Raw genomic sequence first — 20,191 nt, 5'->3', positions numbered from 1 at the left:
TTTACTTGAGAAATTAATTTTTTTTCTCACTTGATTTTACCTTTTTTATATTTTTATTTATTATTATTATTATTACAACTATTATTTTACCTTTTTTAAGTTTTCTTTTATTTTTTTCTTTTATTTTATTTTGGGATTAGTGTTCTACATTCTATTTTTATTATTCCTTTAGCATTATTTTACTCTATCTCAATTTTTACTTTATGCCAACGCTCTCTTCCTCACTTTCCCCTTTTTTCCTGTTTCTCTTACCCTGTTCCTGCTTTAGTTTTTCTCTATCCTCTTTACTCACTGTTAAAAATTGATCTTACTCATATATCTAATTTCTGCTCCCCTGCTCCAAGTCCATACACATTTCTCTCTTCTCTTTCCTCACTATCCAACATTTTTTTTCTTCCTTTCTTAACATTGTTTTTGCCTTTTTCTATCTGTCTTGTTGTTTGACTGTTGATTAGTTTGGTTTTTACTGATTTTTTTTTTTAACTTCTGTTTCTCCTCTCCTCACTTGTTCTCTTCTCCTACTAATAGCTTAACTAATTCCAATCACAAACTCAGGCCTAGCTACTCTCTATTCTCCTTTTCCAACAGTAAATGAATACATAGATTAAAGAAGGATAAAAGGGTTTTTTTTGTGTGTGTATATCTTTTTTTTTACAGTAGTTTTATTCATAATTGCCAAAATTTGGAAGCAACCAAGATGACCTTCAATATGTGAATGGATAAACAAATTATGGTACACCCAGACAATTGAATATTTTGTGCCAAAAAGGAGTGGGCTATCAAGCTGTGAAAAGACATGGAGAAACCTTAAATGCATATTGTTGTGAAAGAAGTGACTATGAAAAGGCTACGGTATGATTCCAACTGTATGACATTTTGGGAAAAGCAAAGCTATGGATACAGTAAAAATATCAGGGGGTCAGGGATAGGGAACAAGGAATGTCAAATAGGAGTACAGAATTTTTAGGGCAGTGAAACTATTTTTGTATGATTCTATAATAGTGGATACATCTCTATACATTTGTCAAAACTCATAGAATATAAAACACAAAGAGTGAACCCTAATGTCAATTATAGGCTTTCAGTGATAATGATGGGTCAATATAAGTTTAACAAATTTACCATTCTGGTGCAGGGTGTTGATAGTAGGGGAAATTGGGCGGGGGGCCGAGGGGGGTGAGACACAACAGAATTTGGGAACTCTTACTTTCTGCTTAATTTTTCCAAAAGCCTTAAAACTGCTTTAAAAATCTATTAATTAAAACAAAACTATATTCTACATAGCTTAACACCTGAAGCAGCAGTGACAGTCACTTTTTGGCAAACTTCCAATACAGAATCCAAACATTCACATCTGTTCTCAAGGCATCAGGAATGCTGAGGGTGTCCAGGGCAGAGCACAACAATCAATAGGACACAAGTTAATTTAGTTGTGAGCTCTCCACCATTTCTTCTGTGTTGGGAGTGTTCAAACCAGGTTACTTTCTCTTCCTCATTTTAACTAACTTCTCCATCATCCTTTTATTCCTCTTAACACAGTCAGTGCATAACATGTTATCTTCTAGGTCTGGGGATGGGAAAGTACAGGCTGGTAAAAGTAAGAGAGAAATCATCTTCGTGGGAGTGCCAGGCACCCAGGTCTGACCTGCATGGAACTGCAGGCGAACCCAACCCTTTTTGTCTGCCAGGAGATGTCTGCCATGGACCACACACCACGTGACACCAGATGTTTGCAGCAGAAAATTCTCAACAGAAATAGGAATGTTATATGAATTTGCAGCCTTAGATAGTGAGCCTCTTGCAGCAATTCTTGACCATGCTGTCAACATGGCCTCATGAGCTGAAGTTATCACTTCAACTGTATTGGTCACTTCAACTGTACTGGCCACTTCAACTGTATTGGCCACTTCAATTGTACTGGTCATTTCAACTGTATGAGTCTCTTCCTCTCTTTTACTCATCTGATGACTTTTCTTACTCCTTGCTTTCTTGGTCAATTTCCCCAAACATGACTGCAATGTGGCCTCTTCTGGTGTTTCAGCAACACTTTTACCATCAGTACTCAAATTCAGTTGTTGGCACCAGTTCCGCAAAGTGTCATGACGCACTTTATTAAATGATGGCAAAGTGGTCGGCAAGGGAAGGATTGGTTTTGGGCAATCTTTGAATTGTTCATTCATTTGAGGAAGATTAACTTTTCACTTCTTGAGTTTGCCATTTCCAGGAACACTCAGAGGAAGGCAATGCCAGCAGTGTTGAGGATACATGCAGTTGACTCCATTTAACCACCGTGTGTGTATATCTTAATAATAAAAGGCCTGAGGCCATAATGCCATAACGACCAAAGACTGGATGGGGAAACACAGGGAACTGGGTAGGTGGCGGCAGTGGTCGGAGCAAAGCAGCCCAGGTCCTGGGTGCTGGGCGGCAGCAGACGGAGAGAAGCATCCCAAGTCCCGGGAGCCTGGTGGCCAGCGGGTGGGCAGGTAGGCGTGGCGAGGTGGGCACGGTGAGGCATGCATGGTTGGGCAGGGCCACATGATTTCGCTTGCTGGGCTCCTAGTATATACATATTTATATGTATATGTATATGTATATGTATAAATTCTCTTTTGTATATATACTTTAATATATATGTATTTTTTCTTTTTTGTATATAGTTTTTACTTTTCTTCTTATACACTCATTCTCTATCTACCTCCTCTATACTGAATTGTGGCTATCTCCCCATTCATTCAATTCCTTGACCTTACCTTCTGGAAATAAGCTCTGCTTCCTCAGATTCATCTGGGAGTTTGTTGTTTGGGGTTAGTAGTTTACATATTTTGGATTAGTTGTTGTTTGTAGTTTGCATTCATCTCAGGGTGTTTGTTGTTTGCATTTTTTTAGATTAGTTGGTGTTTTATTGGAGTTTTCTCCCCTTATACATATATTTCCCCCCTTCTTTTTTTCTTCTCTTTCTTTCCTCTCTAAACATTTTTCCTTTTCTCAATATCATTTTTGTACTCTTTTCTAGCCCCTAACTCTCTTTTCTCCAGTGGTCACCTTCATTTGGGGTTATTACTACAGTGAATACATTTGTTTGGTGCCTTGTATGTTGTGTCTTGTTGTGCTGTATTTTGTGCCTTTAAGTCAATGCAGGAGAGAGAGAGAACTACATAACCAGAAATCCAGAGATGAGCAATCATGGGGAGACAAAGAAACAGCCCACATAAGAAAGAAAAGAAGGAATCAATAGAAAAGGGAGTAACAAAATAGAGGAAAGCACTCTGTCAGAGAAAGAATTCAGAGCAATGATCATAAGGTTGCTGAAAAGGTTGGAAGACAAATTCAACAACATGTGTAAGAACCAAGAGGAAATGAAGAACCAAGAAGAAATGAAAAATTACATTGCTGCAATAAAGAACTCAATAGAAAGCATCAAGGGTAGACTAGAAGAAGGCAAGGACCACATCAGTGAGCTAGAAGACAAGGTAGGAAAAAATACCCAAGCAGAGCAGCATCTAGAAAAAAAAAACTTAAAAAACAGGAGGAGAGCCTAAGGGAACTTTGGGACAACACTAAATGAAACAACATCCACATAATAGGGGTGCCAGAAGGAGAGGAAACTGAGCAAGGAATAGAAAACCTGTTTGAAGAAATAATGACAAAAAACTTCCCTGATATAGGGAAGAAAATACTCACAAGTCCAAGAATCTCACATTGTCCCAAACAGGATGAACCTCAAAAGACTGACAGCAAAACACATTATAATTAAATTAGCAAACACCAACGACAAAGAAAGAATCTTCAAGGCTGCCAGAGAGAGACAAGAAGTTATCTAAGAGGATCCCCCATCAGACTAGCGACTGATTTCTCAACAGAAACACATCAGGCCAGAAGGGAATGGAATGAAATATACAAAGTCATGCAAAGGAAGGGTCTGAATCCAAGAATACTGTACCCAGCAAGGCTATCAATCAAAATTGAGGGTGAAATCAGGAGCTTCACAGACAAAAAAGGACTAAGGGAGTTTATTACCACAAAACCAGCAATGCAAGAAATGCTAAAAGGTCTGCTGTGAAAAGAAGAAATAGGAAGCGAAGAAGTAACACAGGCATAAAGAATAAAAATGGTGGCAAAGAAGTACTTATCAATAATAACTTTGAATGTAAATGGATTAAATGTCCCCAATCAAAAGACATAGGGTAGCTGAGTGGATAAGAAAAAATGACCTATATATCTGCTATCTACAGGAGACCCACCTCAGAACAAAGGACTCACACAGACTGATGGTGAAGGGATGGAAAAAGGTTTTTCAGGCGAATGGAAATGAAAAAACAAAGCTGGGGTAGCAATACTTATATCTGACAAATTAGACCTCAAAGTGAAGGCCATAACAAGAGATAAGGAAGGCCACTTCATAATACTAAAGGGAGCAATTCAACAAGAAGATATAACTCTGGTAAACATATATGCACCCAATACAGGAGCACCCAAATATATAAAAAAACTTCTGCAGCATATCAAGGGAGAGATTGACAACAATACAATCATAGTAGGGGACTTTAATACCCCACTGACACCACTGGATAAATCCTCTAAACAAACAATCAGCAAAGAAACATAAATCCTAAATGACTCACTAGACCAGATGGAATTGACATCTTCAGAACATTTCACCCCAAAGCCACAGAATATACATTCTTCTCAAGTGCACATGGGTCTTTTTCAAAGATAGACCATATGTTGGGAAACAGGCAAAGTCTCTTCAAATTCAAGAAGATAGAAATCATATCAAGCATCTACGCCAGGGGTGGGCAAACTTTTTGACTCGAGGGCCACAATGGGTTCTTAAACTGGACCGGAGGGCTGGAACAAAAGCATGGATGGAGTGTTTGTGTGAACTAATATAAATTCAAAGTAAAGGAGCGGAGGGGAGAGCAAGAGAACCCTCCGCTCTTTCGGCTCCGCGGGCCGGATAGAACAGCCGAACGGTCCGGATCCGGCCCGTGGGCCGTAGTTTGCCCACGGCTGATCTACGCAGATCACAATGGCATAAAACTAGAAATCAACTACAATAAAAAAAAGAAAAATCAAACACCTGGGGACTAAATAGCATGATACTAAACAATGACTGGGTTACCAAAGAGATCAAAGAAGAAATAAAAAGCATCATGGCAACAAATTACAATGAAAACACAACAATCCAAAATCTATGGGACACAGTGAAAGCAGTCCTGAGAGGGAAATTCATAGATCTACAGGCCTATCTCAAAAAACAAGAAACAATGGTAATAAATTATCTAACCCTAGAGCTCAAAGAGTTAGAAAGAGAGCAACAAGAAAGCAGAAGGAAGGAAATAATAAAGATCGGAGTGGAGATAAATGACATAGAGACCAAAAAAAGAAAAATACAAAAGATCAACAAAACCAAGAGCTGGTTCTTTGAAAGGATAAACAAGATTGATGAACCTCTAGCCATGCTCAACAAGAAGCAAAGAGAGAGGGCCCAAATAAACAAAATCAGAAACGAAGGAGGTGAAGTAAAACCGATCCCACAGAAATACAAATGATTATGAAAAAATAATATGAACAACTCTATTCCAAGAAAATGGACAATCTAGATGAAATGGACAGATTCTTAGAAAAATACAAGCTCCCAAAACTAAATCAAGAAGAATAAAAAAACCTGAATAGACCAATAACTACCGAAGAAATTGAAGCAGTGATCAAAAATCTTCCAGAAAACAAAAGCCCTGGTCTGGATGGCTTTACAGGGGAGCTCTACCAAGCATTCAAAGAAGAATTAAAACCTATCCTCCTGAGACTATTCCAAAAAATGCAAGAGGATGGCAACTTCCATGCTCTTTCTATGAAGCCAGCATTACCCTAATCCCAAAACCAGATAAAGACACCACAATAAAAGAGAACTACAGGCCAATATCCTTGATGAACATAGATGCTAAAGTCCTCAACAAAATTCTAGCAAGTTGGATTCAGCATTACATTAGAAAGTTAATACACCATGACCAAGTGGGATTTATTCCGGGGATGCAAGAATGGTACAATATCTGCAAATCAATAAATGTGATACATTACATAAACAAACTGAGAGACAAAAATCACATAATCATATCAATTGATGCAGAAAAAGCATTTGACAAAATCCAACCCCCTTTCTTGATAAAAACTCTCAGCAAAGTGGGAACAGAGGGATCATACATCAACATAATAAAAGCCTTATATGACAAACCTACAGCTAACATCATACTCAATGGGCAAAAACTAAACTCATTTCCCCTAAGAACAGGAACAAGACAGGGATGCCCGCTTTCACCACTCCTGTTGGACATAGTACTGGAAGTGCTAGCCATAGTGGTCAGACAAGAAGAAGAAATAAAAGGCATCCAAATTGGAAAAGAAGAAGTAAAATTGTCATTATTCACAGATGACATGATACTATATATAGAAAACCCCAAAGACTCCATAAAAAAAGTACTAGACCAGCCGTGGGCAAACTACAGCCCGCGGGCCGGATCCGGCCCGTTCGGCTGTTCTATCCGGCACGCGGAGCCGAAAGAGCAGAGGGTTCTCTTGCTCTCCCCTCCGCTCCTTCACCAGCAGCAGTGTTAACATGGCAACATCGGGAAACACGGCCGCAGCTCCTTCTTCTGAGTGGGTGGATTTATATCTGCCCATTCAGTAGAAGGAACAACCTCTCAATCTTCCAAAGGCTCCTTGTAATGCCCGCGGACGCGTCTCCCGACATCACCCTGGGAATGCGTAGACACGTTATCGTGGTGATGTCGGGAGACACGTCCCTGGAGAGCACAGTATCAGAGCCTTTCTGAGGTAAGATTAAGAGCTCTACTCAAACACAATTTTTTTCCTGTTCCCACATTCTGTACATCACAATGACTTGTTAATAAAACAACAAAGACTTTCAGCTTTTAGGGCTTGTATCCACTGCAGTTTTTTTTCCCACTGCGGACGCATGCAGCAGGGAAAAAGACACACAGAGGACATGTCACACTAGCCATGCTGTGGCTGCATTTTCTTGCTGATACGGATGCGGTATCAGTAACGCTACCGTGGCCACTAACCGCATTTACTGTTTACACATTTTGTTCTTTTCTATTTGTTTTAGTTTTAAATTATTTTATTATATTTAAGTTTAAATTGAAAGGCTTTTGTACCTTTCCTTTGTTAGGCAATTTTATTTTGCCTTTGCCATCTTCAATATAAGGTATGTTAATGTGCTATGATTCCTCCATTTTTTGAAGTTTCAAATTATAATAATTAGTGTTTACATTCTTCTTGTTAAAAGGTTTGAAATGAATAAAACTATTGAAATAAAAAAAAGACCGTACCCTTTTATGTAATGATGTTTACTTTGAATTTATATTAGTTCACACAAACACTCCATCCATGCTTTTGTTCCGGCCCTCCGGTCCAGTTTAAGAACCCATTGTGGCCCTCGAGTCAAAAAGTTTGCCCACCCCTGTACTAGACCTAATAAATGAATTTGGCAATGAAGCAGGATACAAAATTAACGCCAGGAAATCTATGGACTTTTTATATACCAATAATGAATTCATAGAAAGAGAAATGAAAAAAAAACCAAAACAATCCCATTTACCATTGCACCAAAAAAACTAAGATACCTAGGAATAAACTTAACTAAGGACGTAAAAGACCTATACTCGGAAAACTTTAGGACATTGAAAAGAGAGATAGAAGAAGACATAAACAAATGGAAGAACATACCATGTTCATGGATTGGTAGAATCAACATCATTAAAATGTCCATACTACCCAAAGCAATCTATAGATTCAATGCACTCCCCATTAAAATACCAACAGCATATTTCAAAGATCTAGAACAAACTCTCCAAAAATTCATCTGGAATAAAAAAAATAGCCACAGCAATCCTGAGAACAACAAAGTTGGTGGGATCACAATACCAGATATCAAACCATATTACCAAGCCATGGTTCTCAAAACTGCCTGGTACTGGCACAATAACAGACATATAGACCAGTGGAACAGAACAGAGAACCCAGAAATTGACACAAGCCACTATGCTCAATTAATATTTGACAAAGGAGGCAAGAGCATACAATGGAGTAAAAACAGTCTCTTTAATATATGGTGCTGGAACATTTGGACAGATACATGAAAAAAATTGAAACTAGACCATCAACTCACACCACACACAAAAACAACTCAAAATGGCTAAAGGACCTGAATGTAAGACAGGAAACCATAAAAATCCTACAAGACTCCATAGGCAGCAAAATAGCAGACATATGTTGCAGCAATATCTTTCCAGACACAGCTCCTAGGGCAATGGAGACTAAGGAGAAAATAAACAAATGGGACTACATCAAAATAAAAAGCTTCTGCACAGCAAAAGAAACCATCCACAAAACAACAAGAAAGCCCACTGCCTGGGAGAACATATTTGCCAATGATATTTCCGATAAGGGCTTAATCTCCAAAATCTACAGAGAACTCATGCAAGTTAACAAAAGGAAGATAAACAATCCAATCAAAAAATGGTCAAAGGATGTAAGTAGACACTTTTTGAATGAGGACATACAGAAGGCTGAGAGACATATGAAAACATGCTCAAAGTCACTAATCATCCAAGTGATGCAAATCAAAACTATAATGATATACCACACCTGTCGGAATGGCTATCATCAACACATCAACAAACGACAAGTGCTGGCGAAGATGCGGAGAAAAAGGAACCCTCGTGCACTGCTGGTGGGAATGGAGACTGGTGCAGCCACTGTGGAAGACAGTATGGAGTTTCCTCAAAAAGTTAAAAATGGAACTTCCATTTGACCCAGTAATCCCACTCCTAGGACTATATCCCAAGAAACCAGAAACACCAATCAAAAAGGATACATGCACCCCTATGTTCATAGCAGCACAATTTACAATAGCTAAGATTTGGAAATAGCCTAAGTGCCCATCAGCAGATGAGTGGATTAAAAAAACTGTGGTACATCTACACAATGGAATATTATGCTGCTATAAAAAAGAAGGAACTGTTAACATTTGCAACAACATGGATGGAACTGGAGAACATTATGCTAAGTGACATAAGCCAGTCAGAGAAAAATATCACACAATCTCACTTATATGTGCGATATAATGATCAACATAATTTGATGAACAAGAATAGATGGATCTAGAGATAAATGGTAGGGGAGGGGTTAGAGAGCAACCAAAGGGCTTGTATGCATGCATATTAGCATAACCATTGGACACAGACACTGGGGCGGTAGGGGCGGTGGGGTCTTGCCCAGGGTGGGAATGGCTGCAGGGGGGGGGAGTCAATTGGGGAAAAAGGAGACATATGTAAAACTTTAGACCAGGGGTCCTCAAACTTTTTAAACAGGGGGCCAGTTCACTGTCCCTCAGACTGTTGGAGGGCCGGAGTATAGTTTTTTAAAAAAACTATGAACAAATTCCTATGCGCACTGCAGGCCCGGGACGAGTTGGCTGCTAAGCAGGACAGGCAGCGGCACCCGGCGGCCCGGATAAATGTCCTCGGTGGGCCGCATGTGGCCCACGGGCCGTAGTGTGAAAACCCCTGCTTTAGACAATAAAAAAGAGAACATACTCTGTATGATTTCAATTTTTTTATTTATTTTTTACTGAAGTTATTGGTGTGACATCAGTTAATAAAATTATATAACCTTTAGGTATATAATTCTACAATACATCATCCCAAGTCAAGTCTCCTATCACAATTTATCCCTCCTTTACCCTCTGCTACCTCCCCCACCCCCTTCCCTCTTACAATCACTTTACTGTTGTCTGTGTCCATGAGTCTTTTTTTTTTTTGCTTAATTTGTTCATCCTTCCCACCCATCCCCAAGCCCCTCCTCTCCGACAGTTGTCAGTCTCTTCTTTGTATCCATGAGCCTGTCTCCACTCTGTTAAGTTTATTATATTCCTCATATAATTGAAATCATATGGTACTTGTCTTTCTCTGACTGGCTTATTTAACTTAGTGTAACACTCTCCAGGTCCATCCATACAGTCACTAAAGGTAAGATTACCTTCTTTTCTATGGCCGAGTAGTATTCCATTGTGCAAATATATCATAGCTTTTTGATCCACTCATCTACTGTTCAAGATTTGGGCTGCTTCCAAATGCTAGCTATTGTAAATAACACTGCAATGAACATAGGGTGCATATATTTTTTCAAATTAGTGTTTTGGATTTTTTTTGGATATATTCCCAGAAGTAGAATTGATGAGTTATAAGGCAGTTCCATTTTTAATTTTTTTTGAGGTAATTCCATACTGCTTTCCACAGTGGCTGCACCAATATGCATTCCCACCAACAGTGTAGGGTTGCCTTTTCTTCATATCCTTACCAACACTTGTTCGTTGATATATTGATAGTAGCCATTTTGACAGGGGTGAGATGATATTTCGTTGTGGTTTTAATTTGCATTTATCTGTTTATTAGTGGTGTTGAACATCCTTTCATATGTCAATTGCCCATCTGTATTTCCTCTTTGGAGAAGTGTCTATTCAGGTCTTTGTCAATTTCTTAATTGGATTGTTTGTTTTTTGGGTGTATTTTTCATAAGTTCCTTAAAAATTTTGGATAGTAAGCCCTTACCAACTATATTGGTGAATATGTTCTCCCACTCAGTAGGTTGTCTTTTCATTTTGTTGATGTTCCTTTGCTGTGCAATACCTTTTTGATGTAGTTGCATTTATTTTTTATTTTTCCCCATTGCCTTAAGAAATATATCAGACAAATATTGCTACAAGAAATGTCCAAGATTTTACTGCCTATACTTTCTTCCAGGATTTTTATGGTTTCAAGTCTTTAATCCATTTTGAGTTTATTCTTGTGTATGGTGTAAGAAGGTGGTCTAGTTTTCCAATTTTCCCAACATCATTTATAGAACAGACTCCCTTTACAACACTGTATATTCTTGCCTTCTTTGTCAAATATTGACTATAAAGGTCTGGGTTTATTTCTGGGCTTTCTGTTTTGTTCCATTGATCTATCTGTTCCTATGCCAGGATCAGATGGTTTTCATTACAATGACATTGTAGTATAGGTTGATATCAAGTAGTGTGATATTTCCAACATTGTTCTTCTTTCTCAAGATTACTAAAGCTATTTGGGGTCTTTTGTGGATCCATATAAATTTTTGAAATATTTGTTCTAAATCTGTGAAATATGCCATTGGTATTTTAATAGGAATTGCATTGAATTTATAGATTGCTTTGTGTAGTATCGACATTTTAATGATGTTAATTATCCCTATCCATGAGCATGGTATATATTTCCACTTATTTGTGTCTTCCTCATTTTCTTTCTTCAATATCCAATACTTTTTCAAGTATAGGTCTTTTATCTCCTTGGTTAAATTTATTCCTAGTTACCTATTTTCTTTTGCTACAATAGAAAATGGGATTGTTTTCTTATTTTCCTTTTTTGGTAGTAAATTATTGCTGTATACAAATACCACCAATTTCTGAATATTAATTTTGTATCCTGCTACTTTTCTGAATTCATTTATCAGTTCTAGTAGTTTTTTTGGCGGAGTCTTTAGGGTTTTCTATGTACAGTCTCATGCCATCTGGAAATAATGACATTTTTGCTTCTTCTTTTCCAATTCAGATGCCTTTTATTTCTTCTTCTTTTCCAATTGCTGTGGCTAGAACTTCCAGTACTATATTGAATAAGGTGGTGAAAGTAGACATCCCTGTCTTGTCCCTAATCTTAGCACAAATGCTTTTAGTTTTTTTCAATTGAGTATGATGTTAGCAGTGGTTTGTCATATATGGCCTTTATTATTCTGAGGTATGATCTCTCTATTCCCACTTTGCTGAGAGTTTTTATCATAAACTAGAGGCCTGGTTCACGAAATTCGTGCATGGGGTGTGTGTGTCCCTCAGCCCGGCCTGAACCCTCTCCAATCTGGGACCCCTCGGGGGATGTCTGACTGCTGGTTTAGGGGCATTAACTCCAGCCATTAGGAAAATCACACAGAATGTCCTTGACATATAAACAGTGTGGTTTTATGAGTTGTTTTAATAATAATGGCCATTCCTTTAAATAATATCTGTTTATATACAATGCAGCTGGTACTATGTGAATTCAGAATGTTAATTTCACAAAATCATAGAAGGTTGTAGAGGAAATAACCTTGAATTGTCTAGTCCAAACTTTTATAAATATTGGAATTCCCTTTTCAAAGATTTTGAATGCTTTTTGTCCTAAGAAGCTTAACCAACTTTTGAGGCAACCCATTTTCTGTGAAAGGACTGGGGGACTCTGGCCGGACCCACCCTCAGGCGCCTGCCACCACCACCCACCCCCGGTGGGGCTGAAAGGACAGGGGCACTCTGGCAGCAGGTGTGCGACTCTGGTGGCAATCAAGTGGCGTGGCTGCCACCCCCTGGGACTGGGGGACTCTGGCAGGGCTGAGGGGACTGGGCGCTGCACCTTTGTGATGGCATGACGGTCAATTTGCATATTCCCTATTTATTATATAGGATGAGTGCAGGATATTAGCAAATGTTTTTCTGCATATATTGATATGATTACGTGCTTTTTATCCTTCATTTTATCCTTCAGTAGTGTGATGTATCACATTTATTGATTTGTGAATATGATACCAACCTGCATCTTTAGAATAAATTTCACTTCATTATGGTATATAACAGCCGTGGGCAAACTACGACCCGAGGGCCGGATCTGGCCCGTTCGGCTGTTCTATCCGGCCCGCGGAGCCGAAAGAGCAGAGGGTTCTCTTGCTCTCCCCTCCGCTCCTTTACTTTGAATTTATATTAGTTCACACAAACACTCCATCCATGCTTTTGTTCCGGCCCTCCGGTCCAGTTTAAGAACCCATTGTGGCCCTCGAGTCAAAAAGTTTGCCCACCCCTGGTATATAATCTTTTTGATGTATTTTGGGATCCTGTTTGCTAATATTTTGTTGAGAATTTTAGCATCTGTACTCATCAGGGATATTGGCCTGTAATTTTCTATCTTTCTTTTTTTTAATTTAATATATTTTTATTGTTCAGATTATTACAATTGTTCCTCTTTTAACCCCCCATAGCTCCCCTCCACCCGGTACCCACCCCACCCTCTGCCCTTAACTCCCCCCCACTGTCCTCATCCATAAGTGTACGATTTTTGTCCAGTCTCTTCCCACACCCCCCACACCCCTTTCCCCCTGAGAATTGTCAGTCCACTCCCTTTCTATGCCCCTGATTCTATTATAGTCACCAGTTTATTCTGTTCATCAGGTTTTTTAAAAAAAATATATTTTATTGATTTTTTTACAGAGAGGAAGGGAGAGGGATAGAGAGTTAGAAACATCGATGAGAGAAACATCGATCAGCTGCCTCCTGCACACCCCCTACTGGGGATGTGCCCACAACCAAGGTACATGCCCATGAATGAATCAAACCTGGGACCCTTCAGTCCGTAGGCCGATGCTCTATCCACTGAGCCAAATGGGCCAGGATACATCAAATTTTTTATTCACTTGATTTTTAGATTCACTTGTTGATAAATATGTATTTCTTGTTCATAATTTTTATCTTTACCTTTTTCTTCTTCCTCCTCTTCTTAAAGAATACCTTTCAGCATTTCATATAATACTGGTTTGGTGGTGATGAACTCCTTTAGCTTTTTCTTATCTGTGAAGCTCTTTATCTGCCCTTCAATTCTGAATGATAGCTTTGCTGGGTAGAGTAATCTTGGTTGTAGGTTCTTGCTATTCATCACTTTGAAAATTTCTTGCCACTCCCGTCTGGCCTGCATCGTTTCTGTTGAGAAATCAGCTGACAATCGTATGGGTGCTCCCTTGTAGGTAATTAACTGTTTTTCTCTTTCTCCTTTTAATAGTCCCTCTTTGTCTTTTGCTCTTGGCATTTTAATTATGATGTGTCTTGGTGTGGTCCTCTTTGGATTCCTTTTGTTTGGGGTTCTCTGCGCTTCCTGGACTTGTAAGTCTATTTCTTTCACCAGGTGGGGGAAGTTTTTGGTCATTATTTCTTCTAATAGGTTTTCACTATCTTGCTCTCTCTCTTCTTCTGGCACCCCCATAATTCTGATGTTGGTACGCTTGAAGTTGTCCCAGAGGCTCCTTACACTATCTTCAAATTTTTGGATTCCTTTTTCTTTTTTCTTTTCCGGTTGAGTGTTTTTTGCTTCTTTGTATTTCAAATCTTTGACTTGATTCTTCGGGTCCTCTGGTCTGTTGTTAGGTCTCTGTATAATATTTTTTATTTCAGTCAGTTTATGTTTAATTTCTAATTGGTCTTTTTTCATATCCTCGAGGGTCTCGCTAAATTTATCGGCCTTTTCTAGGAAATTCTTGAAAAACCTTATACTGTGGTTTTGAACTCTATATCCAGTCATTTGCTTTCCTCCATTTCTTTCATTTGTGATTAGTTTCTTTGTCTCCGCATTTTCAATGCTTCCCTGAGTTGGTACAGTAGCTTTGTGTGCTATGTGTCCCATAGGGCCCAGTGGGTCAGCCTCCCCAGTTACCTGAGGTGGACTCTCTTGGTGCACCCCTTTGTGGACTGTGTGCACAGACTTGTTGTAGTTAAGTCTTGATTATTGTTGGTATCACTGGGAGGAATTGAACTCTAGGCCAATTGGCTGTGAGGATCAGCTGTGTCTATGCTGGGAGAATTTTGTTGTGGAGACACCCTTATGAGACAAGACTTGCAAAATTACAAAAGCCTCTGTGCTCAGCTTGGATGAGGCAGAGTCTCAGGGCAGAGCAGACAGCCTTGGCTTCCCTTCAGCCCTGCCCTATGAGGCCTCTGGGTCTCAGTGTCCCTCGGTAATCACTGCAAGCACCTCTGAGAGAAAGCCACCCTCGAGTTTCGCCTGCTGCCAGACAGTCCAGTTTCTCCCAGAATCAGTCTGGCTTCCCAGAGTCTCGCCCAGAACTGGAGTTCAGTGCAGTCGGGAGCTTCCGTCTCCCTCCTGCTTGAGAAAGCCAGCCGCGCACTCAGCAGTCAGTCCTCTCTACACGCGCGTCTCCGTACCTCAGTCTTTTGCAGCTCCTCTGAGTCTCCGTGTGCTTTTCTCTTTCCTTCTAGTTGTAGAATTTCCACTCAGCCAGCTTTCCTGTGGTTCTGGAAGATGTCCGTTTTGTCTTTTAGTTGTAGTTTTGAAATTGTTGTGCGAGGCAGCAGTTTAGGTGTTTACCTATGCCGCCATCTTGGTTTCTCGTCTATTTTCTTTCTTTATAGTGTCTTTATCTGCCTTTGGAATTAGGATAATGTTGGCCTCGTAAAAGGAGTTTGGAAATTTTCCCTCATCTTGAATTTTTTGGGATAGTTTGAGAAAGTCAGGTGTTAGTTTTTTACTGTTTGGTCAAATTTGCCTGTGAAGCCTTCTGGTCTCGGACTTTTGTTAGGAGATTTTTTTCTTTCTGTCTTTGTTTTTTTTTGCTCTTTGATTTCATTAGTTATAATTGGTCCATTCAGGTTTTCTGATTCTTCCTGATTCAGTTTTGGAAGATTGTATGTTTCTAGGAATTTGTCCATTTCACTCAGTTTGTCCAATTTGTTGGCATATCATTGTTTATAGTATTTCCTTACAACCCTTCATATTTCTCTTGTGTCAGTTCTCTTTCATTTCTGATTTTATTTATTTGGGTTCTCTCTCTTTTTTTCTTCATGAGGCTGGTTAAAGGTTTGTCAATCTTGTTTATCTTTTCAAAGAACTAGCTCTTGGTTTCATTTATCTTTTGTATTGTATTTTTTCTTTTCTATGTCATTTATTTCCACTCTAATCTTTATTATTCCCTTCCTTCTATATACTGTGGGCTTTGTTTATTGTTCTTTATCTCATTTTTACTTTTAGGTGTAGGATTAGATTGTTTACTTGAGATTTTGCTTGTTTATGGAGGTAGCTCTAATGCTATGAATTTTCATTTCAGGAGTGCTTTCTCTGTGTCCCTTAGATTTTGGGTTGCTGTGTATTCGTTTTCATTTGTTTCTAGGTAAGTTAATTTCTTCCTTGATCTCATTGTTAACCCATTCATTGTTTAATCACATGTTATTTAGCCTTCATGTGTTTGAATGTTTTTCAGATTTTTTATTGTAATTAATATATATTTTCATACCATTGTGATCAGAGAAGATGCTTGATATGGTTTCAATCATCTTGAAGTTGTTGAGACTTATTTTATTTTATGTAGTCTACCTTTAAATATATATATTTTTTTATTGATATTTTTACAGAGAGGAAGGGAGAGGGACAGAGAGCTAGAAACATCGATGAGAGAGAAACATCGATCAGCTGCCTCCTGCACACCCCCCACTGGGGATGCGCCTGCAACCCAGGCACGTGCCCCTGACCGGAATCGAACCTGGGACCCTTCAGTCCGCAGGCTGACGCTCCATCCACTGAGCCAAACCGGTTTCGGCTGTAGTCTACCTTTGAGAATGTTCCATGTGCCCTTGAGAAGAATGCATATATTGCTGCTTTGAAATACAATGTTCTGTAAATATCAATAAATCCATCTGATCCAGTGTGTTGTTTAAGTTTGCTGTTGCCTTGTTAATTTTTTTGTCTGGAAGATGTCAGTGGGGTGTTAAAATTCCCTACCATGACTATATTGCTATTGATCTCCCCCTTAATATCCACCATGATTTTTTTTTGATATATTTAGGTTCTCCTGTGTTTGGTGCAGATATGTTTATCAGGGTTATATCCTTTTGTTGGATTGATCCTTTTAGTATTATGCAATGACCTTCTTTGTCTCTCTTATGGCCTTTGTTTTGAAGTCTATTTTGTCTGATATAAGTATTGCTACCTCAGCTTCTTTTTGTTTTCCATTTGTATGTAGTATTTTTCCATCCCTTTACTTTCAGTCTCTGTGTATCTTTTGTTGTGAAGTGGGTCTCTTGTAGACAGCATATATTTGGGCCATGTTTTCTTATCCATTCAGCTACCCTGTCTTTTGATTGGAGTACTTAATCCATTTACATTTAAGGTTACTATTGATAGGTAATATTTACTGCAATTTTCCTTAATACCTATGTTCCTCTCTCTGTATTTCTCCTTCTTCTTAAAGCAGTCCCTCTAACGTGTATCACAATACTGGTTTAGTGGTAATGAACTCCTTTAGCCTTTTTTTTTTGTCTGAGAAGCTTTTCATTTTGCTTTCAATTTTAAATGATAGCCTTGTTGGATAGAGTAATCTTGGTTGCAGGTTCTTGTTTTTCATCACTTTAATACTTCCTGCCAATCCTTTCTGGCCTGAAGTGTTTCTGTTGAAAAATCAGCTGAGAGCTTTATAGGAACTCCCTTGAAGGCACTGTCTCTCTCTAACTACCTTTAAGATTATCTCTTTGTCTTTAACCTTTGCCATTTTAATTATAGTATGTCTTGGTGTGGGTCTCTTCGGGTTCATCTTGATTGGGATGCTCTGTACTTCTTTAACTTGTGTGACATTTTGCTTCACTAAGTTAGATAAATTTTCTCCCATTATTTCTTCTAACAGGTTCTCTATCCCTTGCTCACTCTCTTATCCTTCTGGTACCCTTATGATGTGGATTCGTTATACTTGATGTTGTCCCAAAGTTCCTTTAGACTTTCTTAATTTCTCTTAATTCACTTTTCCTTTTAATGCTCTGCTTGGGTGCTTATTGTTATCTTGTTCTCTAATTCACTGACGTTATCCTCTGTTTCATTTAACCTGCTGTTGATTCTTTCTAGTGTATTCTTCATTTCAGATACTGTATTCTTCATTTCTGACTGGCCCCTTTTTTATAGTTTCTATGTCCTTTTCCCTGCTTTCTATCTCTTTGTTTAAGTTCTCACTGAGACCATCCATTCTCCCCCTAAGAATGGAAGGAAATTTACAAAGTGATGCAAAGCAAGGGACTGAATCCAAGAATACTCTCTCCAGCAAGTCTATAATTCAAAATTGAAGGGGAAATAAGGAGCTTCACAGACAAAAAAAGGCTAAGGGAGTTTATCACTACCAAGCCAGCAATGCAAGAAATGCTAAAGGGACTGGTGTAAGAAGAAGAAATAAAAAGGGAGGAAGGAACACAGGCACAAAAATAAAAATGGCTACAAACAAGTACCTATCAATAATAACTTTAAATGTAAACGGACTAAATGCTCCAATCAAAAGACATCGAGTGGCTGAATGGATAAAAAAACATGACCCATATATATGCTGTCTACAATGGACCCACCTCAGAACAAGGGACTCACACAGACTGAAAATGAAGGGATGGAAAAGTATCTTTCAGGCAAATGGAATTGGAAAAAACTGGGGAAACAATACTTATATCTGAAAAAACAGACTTCCAAGTAAAGGCTATAACAAGAGATAAGGAAGGTCACTTCATAATACTAAAGGGATCTATACAGAAAGAGGATATAACCCTGAGAAACATATATGCACTCAGTGCAGGAGCACCCAAATGCATAAAAAAATAAACACCTCTTGGAAGATATCAAGGGAGAGATCAACAGCAATACAATCATAGTAGGGGACTTTAATATACCACTGACATCACTGGATAAATCCTCTAGACAAGAAATCAGCAAAGAAACAGCAATCCTAATTGACTCACTAGATCAGATGGACTAAATTGACATCTTTAGAACATTTCTCCCCAAAGCGACGGAATATACGTTCTTCTCAAGTGCACATGGGACATTTTCAAAGATAGACCATATATTAGGTCACAAGCAAAGTCTCTCCAATTCAAGAAGATTGAAATCATATTAAGCATCTTCTCAGACCACAATGGCATAATATTAGAAATAAACTCCAATAAAAACAATCCAAAAAACTCAAACACTTGGAAGCTGAATAGCATGCTATTAAAGAATGATTGGGTTACCAAAGAAATCAAAGAAGCAATTAAAAACATCCTGGAAACAAATGGCAATGAAAATACAACCCTCCAAAATCTATGGGGCACAATGAAATCAGTCCTGAGAGGGAAGTTTATGGCTCTACAGGCCTACCTCAAAAAATAAGAAAAAATGGTAGTAAATAATCTAACTCTACAACTTAAAGAATTAGAAAGAGAGTAACAAGAAAAGCCCAGAGCGAGCAGAAGGAAGGAGATAATAAAGATCAAAGCAGAGATAAACGACATAGAGACAAAAAAACAATACAAAAGATCAATGAAACCAAGAGCTAGTTCTTTGAAAGGATAAATAAGATTGATGAACCTCTAGCCAGGCTTACCAAGAAGCAAAGAGAGAGGACCCAAATAAACAAAATCAGAAATGAAAGGGGCAAAATAACAACAGAACCCACAGAAATACAAAAGATTGTTAAAAAATACTATGAACAACTCCATTCCAACAAACCAGACAACCCGGAGGAAATAAACATATTCCTAGAAAAATACATCCTTCCAAAACTCAATCAGGAAGAATCTAAACATCTCAATAGGCCAATAACTATGGAAGAAATTGAAGCAGTCATCAAAAGGCTTCCAGCAAACAAAAGCCCAGGGGCAGATGGCTTCAGAGGCGAGTTTTACCAAACATTCAAGGAAGAACTAAAACCTATCCTCCGCAGACTATTCCAAAAAATTCAAGAGGAAGGAACACTTCCAAGCTCAATCTATGAAGCCAGCAGCACCCTAATACCAAAACCAGATAAAGACACCACAATAAAAGAGAATTACAGGCCAATATCCCTCATGAACATAGATGCCAAAATCCTCAACAAATTTCTAGCAAATCGGATCCAGCAGTACATCAGAAAGATCATACACCATGACCAAGTAGGATTTATCCCGGGGATGCAAGGATGGTACAATATCCGCAAATCAATAAACAAGACACATCACATAAACAAATTGAGAGATAAAAATCATATAGTCATATCAATTGATGCAGAGAAAGCATTTGACAAAATCCAACACCCATTCTTGATAAAAACTCTCAGCAAGGTGGGAATAGAAGGATCATACCTCAACATAATAAAAGCCATATATGACAAACCCACAGCCAACATCATACTCAATGGGCAAAAACTAAACTCATTTCCCCTAAAAATAGGAACAAGACAGGGATGCTCACTCTCACCACTCCTGTTCGACATAGCACTGGGAGTACTAGGCATTGCGATCAGACAACAAGAAGAAATAAAAGGCATCCAAATTGGAAAAGAAGAAGTAAAACTGTCATTATTCGTA

At 38.6% G+C, this 20,191-nt stretch overlaps 2 protein-coding genes across 2 annotated transcripts in view; both read right to left on the bottom strand.

Moving 5' to 3' along the window:
* Positions 1 to 20,191, bottom strand: part of LOC308240178 (nuclear RNA export factor 5-like) — a gene marked incomplete at its 3' end in the record, with an annotated part of 39,345 nt that overhangs the window by 8,121 nt on the left and 11,033 nt on the right. The window lies entirely within an intron of this gene.
* Positions 1,479 to 2,180, bottom strand: LOC308240177 (developmental pluripotency-associated protein 2-like; the record flags this gene model as incomplete). The annotated part of the gene is made up of 2 exons (XM_080653117.1): positions 1,479 to 1,876; positions 1,958 to 2,180. The coding sequence occupies 2 exons, from the start codon at positions 2,178 to 2,180 to the stop codon at positions 1,479 to 1,481; spliced, it is 621 nt and encodes a 206-aa protein (XP_080509243.1).

Source organism: Plecotus auritus (genome assembly GCF_963455305.1).
Source record: "Plecotus auritus genome assembly, chromosome: X".
Lineage (NCBI taxonomy): Eukaryota > Metazoa > Chordata > Mammalia > Chiroptera > Vespertilionidae > Plecotus > Plecotus auritus.
This window is presented reverse-complemented; position numbering and strand designations above follow the sequence as displayed.